This window comes from Sturnira hondurensis, unplaced genomic scaffold, assembly GCF_014824575.4.
Source record: "Sturnira hondurensis isolate 20B ecotype Veracruz unplaced genomic scaffold, ASM1482457v3 Scaffold0008196, whole genome shotgun sequence".
NCBI lineage: Eukaryota > Metazoa > Chordata > Mammalia > Chiroptera > Phyllostomidae > Sturnira > Sturnira hondurensis.
This window is the reverse complement of record NW_028080827.1, coordinates 8,949,779-8,963,114: the sequence shown is the minus strand read 5'-3', so window position 1 is coordinate 8,963,114 and position 13,336 is coordinate 8,949,779. Positions and strand designations below refer to the sequence as shown.

At 35.7% G+C, this 13,336-nt stretch overlaps 1 protein-coding gene across 1 annotated transcript in view; it reads right to left on the bottom strand.

Moving 5' to 3' along the window:
- The window catches only part of UNC13C (unc-13 homolog C), a 511,573-nt gene that overhangs the window by 218,315 nt on the left and 279,922 nt on the right, over window positions 1–13,336 (bottom strand). Inside the window, exon 16 of the mRNA XM_037053932.1 lies at window positions 5,633–5,761. Coding sequence (XP_036909827.1) covers window positions 5,633–5,761 — 129 coding nt within the window. The remainder of the gene's footprint in view (window positions 1–5,632; window positions 5,762–13,336) is intronic.

Genomic DNA, 13,336 nt, shown 5'->3' with positions numbered 1-13,336 from the left:
CAAACATATTCATTGTGCTATTATTTGTAAAAGTGAGACATTGGAGTTGGTATGTAAATTGTGGTATAATAATGTGATACGTAACTGTAAAAAATAATAATTAAAAACCTCTGTACCTAACTGTAACAGCATAGGTTCTTAAAAAGGAATATTGAGCTTCAAAAATTTCAAACCTACCCAACAGCATTTAGGCAGTCTGGTTCTAGAGTTATCACATGTAACCCTACCACGGTACTACTTGTTTCTACATGCAGTGCATGAGAGATTTATGGAGATACAGACAGTACCACAAATGGATAATAGACATATATAATAAATGTACATACAGATGAACCAGAAAGCTAACATCAAATGCATAATACAGATTGCCTCAGAGGTAAGAGACAAGGGAATTTGATTTGGGAAAGAAGCAATGAGACTCTAAATGAAATGTGTGATTTTCCATAGATGGGTGAATGGATAAATGAAAAGACAGATGGATGGGTTGACAGGTGGACAGATGGATGGACAGATAGACAGATATTCAGTGAGATTAATGCTAGGGCACTAGTGTAGATTCTGAGGACACCTTAGGGGAAAAATGGCAGTTCTTTGAAAATAAAAAACAAGCAAATAGACTTTAAATTATTTTGTTTTATCCTCTCCTGGGTGATTATATAAAAAGAAAACCTGAAACCTGAAGGTTGCTTTAGAGACATGAAATAACACCAAGGAAAATTAGTTGGATGATCTTAACTAATAGTGATTTCTAAGCTAGAGCACACCAATTTCATTAAGTTTACATAAAGAGACCCTCCATTTGTGGGATGGGAAGGAAAGACTGTTTAAAATAACAAAGCACCAATCTTAAATTTAAAAAATTGATCAATTTGATTACATTAAAATTGAGATTTTTCTCATAAACATATACTGTGGCAAAAAAATACAGAATGGTGATGGGTTGTGTAATACCTTTGCCATGTCAAAAGCTGACAAAGGACTAAGAAATGCCAGAATATTAACCAGAAAAAAGATCATATTTTTAAAAAATTGGCATAAGAAGAGGCAATTTATAAAATAGACACACAGGTAATAAACTTATGAGATTTTAGACTGAATATTAATGGACAAAATATAATTATAACAATATTAGTCTACTTTAGAGTTTGATTTCTGAGGTATCTTCCTGCGAGAGATCCGTCCCATACATCCTCATGGAGACTGTAAATGCTCCTCTGTGAGTGTGCAGCCAGCCTCTGGAGACCACATGTCTATCCTGTTCTTCTAGCTGTCATTATTTTGACTTCTCTGTCAGATCTAATTTCCATTTGTATTCTAAGCACTGTTTTCATCTGGCTCTTCAAAACCACTTTGGGGAAAGTATGCTTCCCCATTTGAATAATCAGAATTATGCTAACAACCCTAAAATTCTTTTTTTTTTTGGTTTCAGGCATTAAATACTCTAAAAAAGACTCAGATAAAACAGAAGTAGCATAAATATCAAAAGTATGTCCTAATGAAGAAAATGATGCATGAAGAGGTCAAGTAGCTCATGCAATGCCACAAAACTAATAAGCCATAGAGCTAGATTTTAAACTTGAGTTTTGATATCAGAGATCAAAATCTAGATTACAGTCTTAGAAGTGGGGTTGTTGAAGAAGACTAAATGCATAAGGAATAGAATGCTGTTTTTGTAAACTTTGTTTTTAATTGATTATATTATCAACTCAATTCTGTGTCAGGCACAGCATTGAACATTGGGGCTACAGAGCTGAAACTGACAGCCTACTGGGAAAGATGGGCCAAATAGATAATATATTATGTGCCTCATAAATTCAGCATGATAAGTGCACCTGATGATGACATATCAGAGTATTATGAGCACGGAGAGCTGAAACACTTAATTCAGATAGGAGAGGCCCTTAAGGCTTTCTGAAGAACAGTTCAGAAAAGCTAGTGCTTGCCATGAGGGGTATTAGGGAGGGGAAGCAACTTTAGGCAGCTAGAGACAATGCAGACAAAGACATCAGCAAGTTTAGTGTGCTGTGTCATAGGGTATAAAGTAAAAATGAGGTTTAAATGAGAAAAGATAATCAGAACTCAGATATTGGAGGACTTTTGGATAAAGGCAAAGAGTTTGGACTTAATCCCATGAATGAATGGAGTTATAGATAGGATAGTCATATAAACATAAATATATATTAATTAGATATAATTAAGGTGGCAGACTGGAAATGATTTAGAAGTCTATTAGTCAAAGTAAGCCAAATTGGGCTATGGTAACAAATTTCCATATCTTGGTGAATTAATGCAGTGATAGATTCTTTCTTAAATATCCAAAGTCTAGAACTGGCTAGATAGCCCTCCTCCATCTGGGAGCTATACCATCAGGAATGTGTGTCCTTCCAGGTTACTGAAGCAGAAGAAAGCTGGAGGGTATTTTGACAGGTTGAGACCCATGAGCCTTTCATCAATTCCTCCCACATGTCATCTTCCTGAACCCTGCAGCATGACCCAGTACAACTGCAGGAGGCTTTAGGCAAAGACAGGGTCTACCACAGTACAGAGTACTTCTTTCTGTCTTGTTTACAACAGGCCAAATATACCTATATGCTTATGGTTTGAGAAAATTATTGTGTGTTCATATTTATTCACTTCACTCAATGAATGCTCTTTTGAGCATCTACTGTGATGCAGGCGTGGTCATAGCACCAGGAGCACAGTGTTGTTCATACTACTTTCCTGTGGGTAAACTCTTGCACGGCTCTCCGCTCACAGGGTGACATACGCAAAGGATACAGTAAGAGAGTAAGTGAGCTGGAAGGTGTAATGTGGGGCAAATACTGTTTCTTACAGGCCATTGTAAGGACTTTAAATTTGAAACGACTTTAGAACATTCTGTGACATGGTCTGACTTACTAATTTTTTAAAATTACTGATTTTAGAGAGAGAGAGAAAGAGAATGAGAAACATCGAGTTGTTCCACTTACATATGCATTCATTGGTTAACTCTTGTGCGTGCCCTGACTGGAGATTAAACCACAACTTTGGTGATTCAGGATACTGCTCTCACCAACTCAGCTACCTGGCCACGGCTGACTTGTTAAATGGTTTGTTCTTGCTGCTCTCTTGAGAACAGATGTCAGGTGGTAGACTGGAAGCACTGAGATCTCTTGGGAAGTTATGCAGTAATCCAACCAAGCAACAAAGATGCTTCATACCAGACCAGAAGCATGGAGCTAGTGAAAAGTGGTCAGACTTTTAATGTATTGTGAAGATATTTAATTTTGTGAAGGTATTTAATTTTGAAGATACCATTATCAGAATTTGAGGGCAATTCCAATATATGGTATGAGGTAAAAAAAAAAAAAAAGACACTTGCTTAAGCTCCCAGGAAAATGAAGTTGGAGTCAACTGAGGAGAAATGAGCTTTAATCATTAAAATTATTCTGAGATGGTTACAGAAGGGGTCTTGGATGTATTAGTTTACTAAACCATTCAGAACCAATGGGTGTTCCTTTAGAATTTCAAATAATAACTACTTTTATAGAAAAATCTTTTTCTTAAATGTAAAGCTTAGCTCCAAATAGTCCCAGAACTATAAACATTTCATATAAAATCTATAGATCTTTCTACCTATAAAGAATACAAGTTGGTTAGCAAATTACGTATCTTTTTTTGAAAGCCAAGTTGGCAAATATTAAAACTATATTAATTTTTTTGATGTAACTTTTTTTTTTACTTTTTGTCAAGGTCATATTTGCTTTATGGGAACTTCCATATTTTTATATCTTTTATATAAATAAAACCACTATTATTATTAACAATGATTATATTAGAGAGACACTAAATAAGATATGCTGCTTTACCTTGAGTTACCTTCATTCACTGGGTGTGCATTAGCAGAATGAGGTTATATTTAAGCTGAATTTTTATGAAGGCAGAGATTGGGAGAACATTTTAGGAATACAGAGTAGGACATATGAATGCATGGATGTAAAGGAGGATGGTCAATTCATGGAAATAATAGACTTTAGGGCCCATGAGAGGGATCATTTTGGGTTTGAAGTTGCAGGGAGCAGGAAACTGGGACTGGCAAGGTCTGGTAAGATGGATAATAAAGCTATGTATGGGTAACTTATATGGTATAATAAAAGTTTCAATTTTATATTCTAGGTAAGATAAAGATGAAGTAAAAATGCTGAAGCATTTAAAAATGTTTTGGGGAGGAAGATGGAGAGTAGAAAACAGATGAAGGAAAACCACTAGAAAGCCACACAGTGGGAGAGTATAAGTGAGAGACCATTCAATCTCTAGAAACCTCAGAGGACTAAGTGTCTAAGCTAGTGCATGTCTAGGAGGAATGACAGCTAAAGTTACGAATAATTGTGGGGTTATATGTTGCTTTGCCTCTGCAATGACAATTATCAGGCCTTAATTTTTTCTCCTATTAGGCTAAGGAATCAGTGACCACAGAAAGATTTAATACCATAAGAAACCTATCTTGAAACCCAGCTTGAAAGAATCCTACTCATCTTCATCTTACATAGGTTTTATAGAATGTGCCCCATTCAATTGACCTGGAAATTCCACAGGTAACCTGACAATTCCACAGGGAAAACTGCATTCTTCAGGGAAGTAGGCAATAGATACCTGTTAAAAAGCCACCCCCCGAACAGCAGTTTTATAGAACTAATAGCAATATATAAATCATAGTATGCATTAGAAAACTTCTATGCAACCAAAAGACATATTGCGAATAAAGAGGGAAATCATATATGTAGTAACATAACCAACAAACAATTACTATTCAGAATATATTTTAGAATTTTATACAAATTAATAAGTAAAATACAAGGAAGCCAAGAGAAAAATCAGGAAATGATTAATAGGCAATTCACAAAAAGTAAAACTGAAGTATTCATTGAGCATATGTGAAAAGATGTTCAAACACCAATATTAAATAGTGTTCATCTCTAAAGGAGAAAGAAGAGAGGGGAATAAAATTTGGAAGAAGTGCAAAGTGAAATGCTATTTCATATATAACATTTAATACTTTTAAACAACAAAAAGCAGAGCAAATATTGCTAAATATTAAAATTTGGCCACCTAAATTGTAAATATATGTGTGTTTGATTTACTTTCTATAATTTTTGAAATATTTCTTAATAAATTATGTCTTAATAATTAATACATTTATTAGTAATTAATGCATTTTGAAACATTTCTTAATAACAAATTCACCATTTCACTCTATAAAAATTTCTCCAACTCTCACTTTTATGAGGTAACTGATAAGGGAAGCAGTATGAATTAGGTGAATAACTAGGAGCAGGAGTTAGAATCCTAAATTTATCCCCAAATCTGCCACTTGCCCACTATGTGACCAGGAGCAAATCACTTAATTCTTCTAAAACTGACTCCTCAACTGAAAAATTTGAATAATAATGTCCACCTTTACAACACAACATTATTGTGAGGAGTGAATTATTTCAAGAATATAAAAATGACGTCCAAATGTAAAGAAAATATATTAAAAAATCTCAAAACCTCCAGTTACTGTGAAATTAAGTGAAAGTACTTTCCCATTTACTGTCATTCTGAACTAATGGAAATGGACATTAGAAATAGAAAGACACAAGTTTCTTCTTACCGGGTCTATTAGCTGGGAATAGAGTTCATGGCAGTTGTCAAAAATATACTTGTACGTAGAATCCAGGCAAGCTCTGACACAGTCCTTTACCACCATGCTAGCCTTTGGGGGGTTTTGCAGCTCCAGAACCTGACAGACAAATTATTTTCTTTAGTTGAACAGAATATTGCAATCCAATATAGGCAACTTAAACAATTTCAATAAATGCTTTTAGTTGATTTCCTATGTTCAGAAAAATGTGGTCTTAGAAATGTTTTCAATGTGTGAGTGTTCACTTTCACTTTCTGCTGTTACTACTCAGTGGAAAAGTTCATAGTCATAAATATTCAAATAGTAAGACTTAAAGTGACTAATTGTATTATTCATTCATTTATTTTATTCAATCACTTGACAAACATTTGTCATCTATTATATGCCAGATAATAGTTATACTGCAATGAACAAAAGAAACAAAAATCCCTTTCCTTGTGGAGCTGAATTCTATTAAATAAAAAAGAAAATAAATTATAAAATATATTATATGATGATGCATGTTGAAAATAAAAATAAAACAGAGAAGAGAGGATAGACGGTATTTCAGTAGAATAGAATTAATATAAAGGACAGCAATTTTACCTGAACTCAGAGAAGTAACAGGATGGAACCAGCAAAAAACCCCATATATACACTGTTGGAAGAACCTTAACTTTGAGCAAAGTGGGGAGAAATTAGGCTGTTTGGGTAGAAGAACAAAATGACTTTACTTATCTTTTTAAAAGTTCCCTTATGCTGCCTTAAGGTGGGCTATGGAAAAAGTAAAGTGATCAGTGATATGAATAGTGCTGTAATCAAGTCAAGTGAAGATAGTACTTGGACTATAGTGGTAATCTAGGAGCTGACTGTTATACGAAACCATATTTGGGGTAATTTTGGAAGGAAGAGCAGGGCTTGCTTACACTGTATAACTTATGTGAGAGAAAGAGAAGAGTCACCTCAAGGTTTTAAGCCGAGAAACTGGTAGAGTGGAGGTGGCCTCAATCTAGATAGGCAAAGCTGTGCTTGGGAGATCAGGAGCTCCATTTCACACAGGTTAAGACTGAGAAGCAAGCTTGTTATGTATATGAGTAGAGGTCAAGTCGATGTTTGTATAAGTGAGTCTAGAGAGTAGAGATGCCTGGGTAATTCTAGCCCTATGACATCAGGCAAATGAGGTAGAATGAAGCAGGGAAGACAAGAAAAAAGCAGTGAAAACCAGAAAGGAGCAGCCAGTGAGTTAGGAGGAAAACTAAGCAATAGGAAATCTAGAAAACAGAATTTCCTGGAGGAAGAATTGATGGAATATATTAAATGATACTGAACACTATAGCATGAGGATCAAAATTTACCATTAGATTTCCCAAAATAATGCTCACTGATGATTTGAGAAGATCATTTGGTGAAGTGATGGGATAAAAGTCTGATTGAAGAGGGTTCAAAAAATAAGAGTTATTTGAAAATCTAATATTGTTAAAATTTCAGTTCTTTCCAAATTGATGTATAGATTTAATGTGCTCTGAATCAAAATTCCAACAAGAACTAATATCACCTAACTATTCTGAAAAAGAAGGAAAAATGGTGGAGGACTTGTGGTACCTGATTTGCTATAAAGCCACAGTAATCAAGACAGTATGCTAATGGTGAAAATACAGACAACTGACAGTAACACAGAGTCTAGAAATATATCCAAATAAAATGGACAATCACTAGAAAAAAATGACAGTAGATTTCATCAAAATTAATTTTTTTTTGTTTAAAAATGAAAAGGCAAAGGATGGGGAAAATATTAGCAAATAATGTACCTGACAATAGACTTGTATCTAGAGTATATAAAGAATTCTTGTTACTCAAGAGTAAGATAAAATATAATGAAAACTAGGCAAAAATATTTCAACAGACTGCTTGTAAAATAAACTCAGATGGCAAATCAGACCAAGAAAGAATGATCAGTAACATTAACTGAGAAAATTAAGATCACAATAAGATACTTCACTGCTGTTAGAATTGCGAAAAAGGAAAAAAGAAAAAATCAAAACCATGGAAAATACCAAAAGTTGAGCTTCACTATCAGATTCAGAGCAACTGGAAGTAGAATTCTCACATGGTGCTGTTGGGAATGCAGAACCATACAACTGCTTTGAACAACAATTTGTCATTTCTTGTAAAGTTAAACATACATTTATCAAGTATGTTTATTTGATAACTATAACGTATTTACCCAAGGAGTGAACGCTGGTGTTTACACTAAAATATATCTTTAGCCCATTGTATGTGCTTGCTTCCTCTGATGAATCTTAATTGATTGTAAAGGTGTGGATTTATTTCTGGGATCTCTTTTCTGTTCCATTGATCTATTTGCCTGTTTTTATGACAGCACCACACTGTTTTAATTACTATGGTTTTATAGTACAGTTTGATACTAGGTAGTGTGATTCCTCCAACTTTGTCCTTTCTCAGGATCGCTGTCTATATGGGGCCTTTTGTGGGTTCATATAAATTTTTGAAATATTTGCTCTATTTCTGTGAAATACATCATTGGAATCTTGATAGGAATTGCATTGAATATATAGATTGCTATGTGTATTATCGACGTTTTAATGATGTTAATTTTTCTATCCATGAACACAGTATGTGTTTCCACTTATTTGTATCTTCTTTATATTTTCTTTATTTCTTTCTTCAATGTCTTATAATTTCCCAAGCACACATCTTTTAAAACCTTGGCTAGATTTATTCTTAGGTATTTTCTTCTTTATGAAGCAATTGTGAATGGCATTCTTTCTTAATTTCCCTTATAATAGTTCATGATTGGTACATAAAAATGCAATAGGTTTCTGTTATTCAATAAATGGTGTTGTAAAAAGTGGACAGTTATGTGCAAAACAACGAGGCTTGACCACCTTTTATACTACACACAAGGCTAAATTCAAGATGAATTAAAGACTTAACTGTTAACACCAAAACCATACACATCCTAAAAAAAACATAGGCAGTAAAATTTCTGACATTGCTGATAGCAATATTTTATCTGATATGTCTCCTCAGGCAAGGAAAACAAATAACAAATGGGACTACATCAAACTAAAAATTTTTTCACAGTAAAGAAAACCATCAACAAAATAAAAAGACAACCTACATATTCACCAATACATCTGATAAGGGGTTAATATCTAAAATTTATAAAGAACTCATAAAACTTAACACCAAACAATTCAATTTAAAAAATGGGCAAAGGACCTGAATAAACATGTCTCCAAAGAATACATACAGATGGTTAACAGACGTATGAAAAGGTGCTCAATGTCACTAATCAGAGAAATGCAAATTAAAACCACAATGAGATATCACCTCACACCTGTCAGAATGGTTATCATCAATAAATGGAAGACAAGTGATGGCTAGAATGTGAAGAAAGGGGAACCTTATATACTGCTGGTGGGCATGCAGATTGACACAATCACTGAAAGCAGTATAGAGAAGCCCCCCCAAAGTTGAAAATGAATCTACCTTTTGACCCAGTGACCCCACTTCTGGCAATATATTTGAAAGAACCCAAAACACTAATTTAAAGAACATAAGCACCTCTATGTTCATTGTAGTGTTATTTACGTCTGCCAAGATATGAAAGCAGCCTAAGTGTCAATTAGTAGATAAGTGGACAAAAAAACTATGGGACATTTACACCATGGAATACTAATCATCAGTAAAAAAATGACAAAGTTTTACCCTTTGCTACAGCATGGATGGACCTGGAGAACATTATGCTAAGTGAAATAAGTCAGTCAGAGAAAGACAAATACCATATGATTTCACTCATGAGGAATCTAATGAACAAACTTAACTAATAAGTAAAACAGAGATACACTCATAGATGAAAAGAGGATGACAGTTGGGTGGGGAAGAGATTAAGGGGTGGAGGGATTAAGGAAAAAAGACTCATGGACAGTGACAACAGTGTAGTGATTTTGTGGGGAAGTGTGTATAAGGGAGATAAATGATAATGGAAAAATACAATAAAAATAATAAAGTTGGAGACTTCTGACCAAGATGGAGGCATAGGTGGAAACACTGTGCTTCCTCAAACAACCAAGTTTAAAGACAACAAAGTTTTAGTAACAAAAACGTAACCAAAACACAGAAAAATTGAAGTATGTGGAAGTCTGACAACAACGAACCATTCAGCCAGACCGGTAAGAGGGGTGGAGGCAGCAGCTAGCGGAGCGGGGTTGACCAGGAAAACTGAGCCAGATGGACCCAGGCACACGGGGGAGGTTGGCAGGTCTCAGGCGTGGGGTTGCAACAGGCAGACCCAGTGAGGGTACAAGGTGGCAGGCTGACCGTGGTCACACATTCGCGCGCAGATAAACCAGGCGAAGGAGCGAGCAGTGAGACTGACCACACAGGCCCCAGCAGCAGGAAGCAGCAGGGGACACTGCCATTGGCCCTCTTTGACCCCACCCCCACGTGCAGCGTCACAACCCAGCGACTGAGTTGCCCCGCCCTGGTGAACACCTAGGGCTCCACTCCTCATACGTAACAGGTGTGAACAAACCAAACTATGGCTGAAGAAGAACTCAAAGCTCCAGAGCCGAAAACTCCAAGTGACCAAGAAATAGCCAACCTATCAGATGCACAGTTCAAAATACTGGTGATCAGGATGCTCACAGAACTGGTTGATTTCAGCCACAAATTAGAGGAACAAATGAAGGCTAAACTAATTGAAATGAAGGGAAATGCACAGGAAACCAATAGTGATGGAAAGGAAACTGGGACTCAAATCAAGGGAGTGGACCAGAAGGAAGAAAAAAATGACCAAACAAAAGTATGAAGAAACAAGAATTCAAAAAATGAGGAGAGGCTTAGGAACCTCCAGGACATCTTTAAACGTTCCAACATCCAAATTATAGGGGTACCAGAAGGGGAGGAGGGAGAGTGACAAGTGGAAAATGTATTTGAACAAATAATAAAGGAGAACTTCCCCAATCTGGTGAAGGAAATAGACTTCCAGGAAATACGGGAAGCTCAGAGAGTCCCAAAGAAGGTGGACCCAAGGAGGAACACACCAAGGCACATCAAATTACATTACCCAAGATTAAAATGAAGGAGAGAATTCCAGAAGCAGTGAGAGATAAGGGGACAGTAACCTACAAAGGAGTTCCCATCAGACTGTCAGCTGATTTCTCAAAAGAGACCTTATAGGCAAGAAGGGGCTGGAAAGAAGTATTGCAAGTCATGAAATCCAAAGACCTACAGCCAAGATTGCTTTATCCAGCAAAACTTTCATTTAGAATGGAAGGACAGATAAAGTGCTTCTCAGATAAGGTCAAGTTCAAAGAGTTCATCATCACCAAGCCCTTATTATATGAAATGCTAAAGGGACTTATCTAAGAAAAAGAAGATGAAAAATATGAACAGTGAAAGGACAGCAAACTCACAGTTATTAACAACCACACCTAAAACAAAAGAAAACTAAAAGGACAGCTAGATTGGGAGCGGAACCATAGAAATGGAGATCACATGGAGGGTTAGCAACAGGGGAGTGGGAGGAAGAGAAGGGGAGAGAAGTTACAGAGAATAAGTAGCATAGATGGTAGGTAGAAAATAGACAGGGGAAGGGCAAGAATAGTATGGGAAATATAGGATCTAAACAACCTGAGGCACTTGGATATAAACTAAAGGGGGGAATGGTGGAGGAGGCGATATGCAGGGTAGAGGGGAATGAAGGGGGGGAAATAGGACAAATGTAATGGCATAATCAATAAAATATATTTTTAAAAACATCAGCTGGAAAAAAAAAGGTTGGTCTCACCATCAGTCTCTATACACTGTTGAAGCAGCTGCTGCCAGAAGATCAGAACTGACATAAATTCTATTTATTCCAGTCATCTAAAGTAACTGATTTTAAACCAAATGAATTTTAATTGAACTTTAGAGAATCTAAAGATTGCTGGTATATATAGTTATGTTTTCTGCTTCTCATACTATAAATGACCATTTTTAGTGCTTTTAGTGAAAAAATGATGGGCAACTGAAAGGAAAAACTTATTTCTATTTTCTATTTTTTCTGTATAGAAATTTTCTGAATAAACATCACCAAATTATCTTTCTTAAGAGTAAAAATTGTAGTCTAAAGCCTGCTAAGTAGATTTGGGGAAATTTTACATGAATTGTCCTGCTACCCAAATTATGCAGAGAACTTGCTGTTAAAGCAGGGGAGATATATCTAAAAGGAAATGCCTGCATAGCTTGGTAGCTAGTAGTTAAATGCTGTATATTAATAGTTTAAGCAATCCAATATACTCTTACATAGACACTGCCACTACTGAAAATGAAAGTGACCACAACTGGGGTAAACTTAAAGAGTTAGCTATTTTCTTTCCAAGAAAAAGTCAGCAAGACATCTGAGTTAAAAATAAACTAAGAAGTAAATGCCATTTCCATTTAACACTCTTAGGGATTTTTTTTGTAAGTGCCATGTCCACTTACTGGAGAGCTTTATTTAAAATAGGTTTAATTTAAAACTTCATTTGAGCCAAATGTATCAGAATATCTAGTGTCTAGAATAATTTCTTTTCCACACACCTTCTATTGGAAGACTCATTTAACTCAGACGAAGGCACCACAGATTAATTGCTGAGGCTGAATGGTACTGATCAAGAGATGGGTAAAGTCTAAAAAAGTTTTTGAACAGCAAAGGAAACCATCAACAAAACAAAAAGGCAACTTACTGAATGAGAGACAATATTTGAAAAAGATTGATCTGATATGGTGTTATATTAAAAGATATATACAAACTCATGCAACTCAGTATCAAAAAATATAAACTATCTAACTAGAAAATAGGGAGAGCACCTGAGTAGACAGTTTTCTGCTGACGACACACAGACAGCCAACAGGCACCTAAAAAGGTGCTCAACCTCACGGAGTATCGGGGGATGGGAATCAGAACCACAATGAGGTGCTGCCTCCCACCTGTCAGAATGGCTGTTGTCAAAAAGACAAAAACTAACAAGTACTGACGTAAAGAAAAGGAATGCTTATGCACTGTTGGTATAAATGTAAACTGGAGTAGCCATTACGAAAAATAGTATGGAGTCTTCTTAATAACATTAAAAATAGAACTACCATATGACCCAGCAATCCCATTTCTGGAAATTTATCTGAAGGAACAATACCCACTAATTTGGTGAGAATATGCATATCTGTGTTCATTATGGCATTGTTTATAATAGCCAAGATATTGAAGGAACCTATGTTTTCACAGGTAGATGAATAAAGATGTACTACATACACACATAATGACGGATTACTCAGCCATAAAAAAGAATGACATCTTGTCATTTTCAAAAACAGGGATGGGACTCGAGGATACTATACTAGGTAAAATAAGACAGAGAAAGACAAATACCCTATGATTTCACTTATATGTGAAATAAAAAACAACAACAAAAACCAATGAACAACCAAAACAACACGGGAGCAGACTCATAGATACAGAGAAACAACTGGTGGGCGCCAGAGACAGGTGTGGGGAGACGGGTGAAAGGGGTAAAGGGGCTTAAAGGGCACAGATTTCTAGCTATAAGGTGAATAACCACAGGGAAGTAATAAACAGTATAAAGAATATAACAAAAGTACTGTAGCAACTGTATGGTGACGGAGGGAAATTAGACTTATCATCGTGATCAC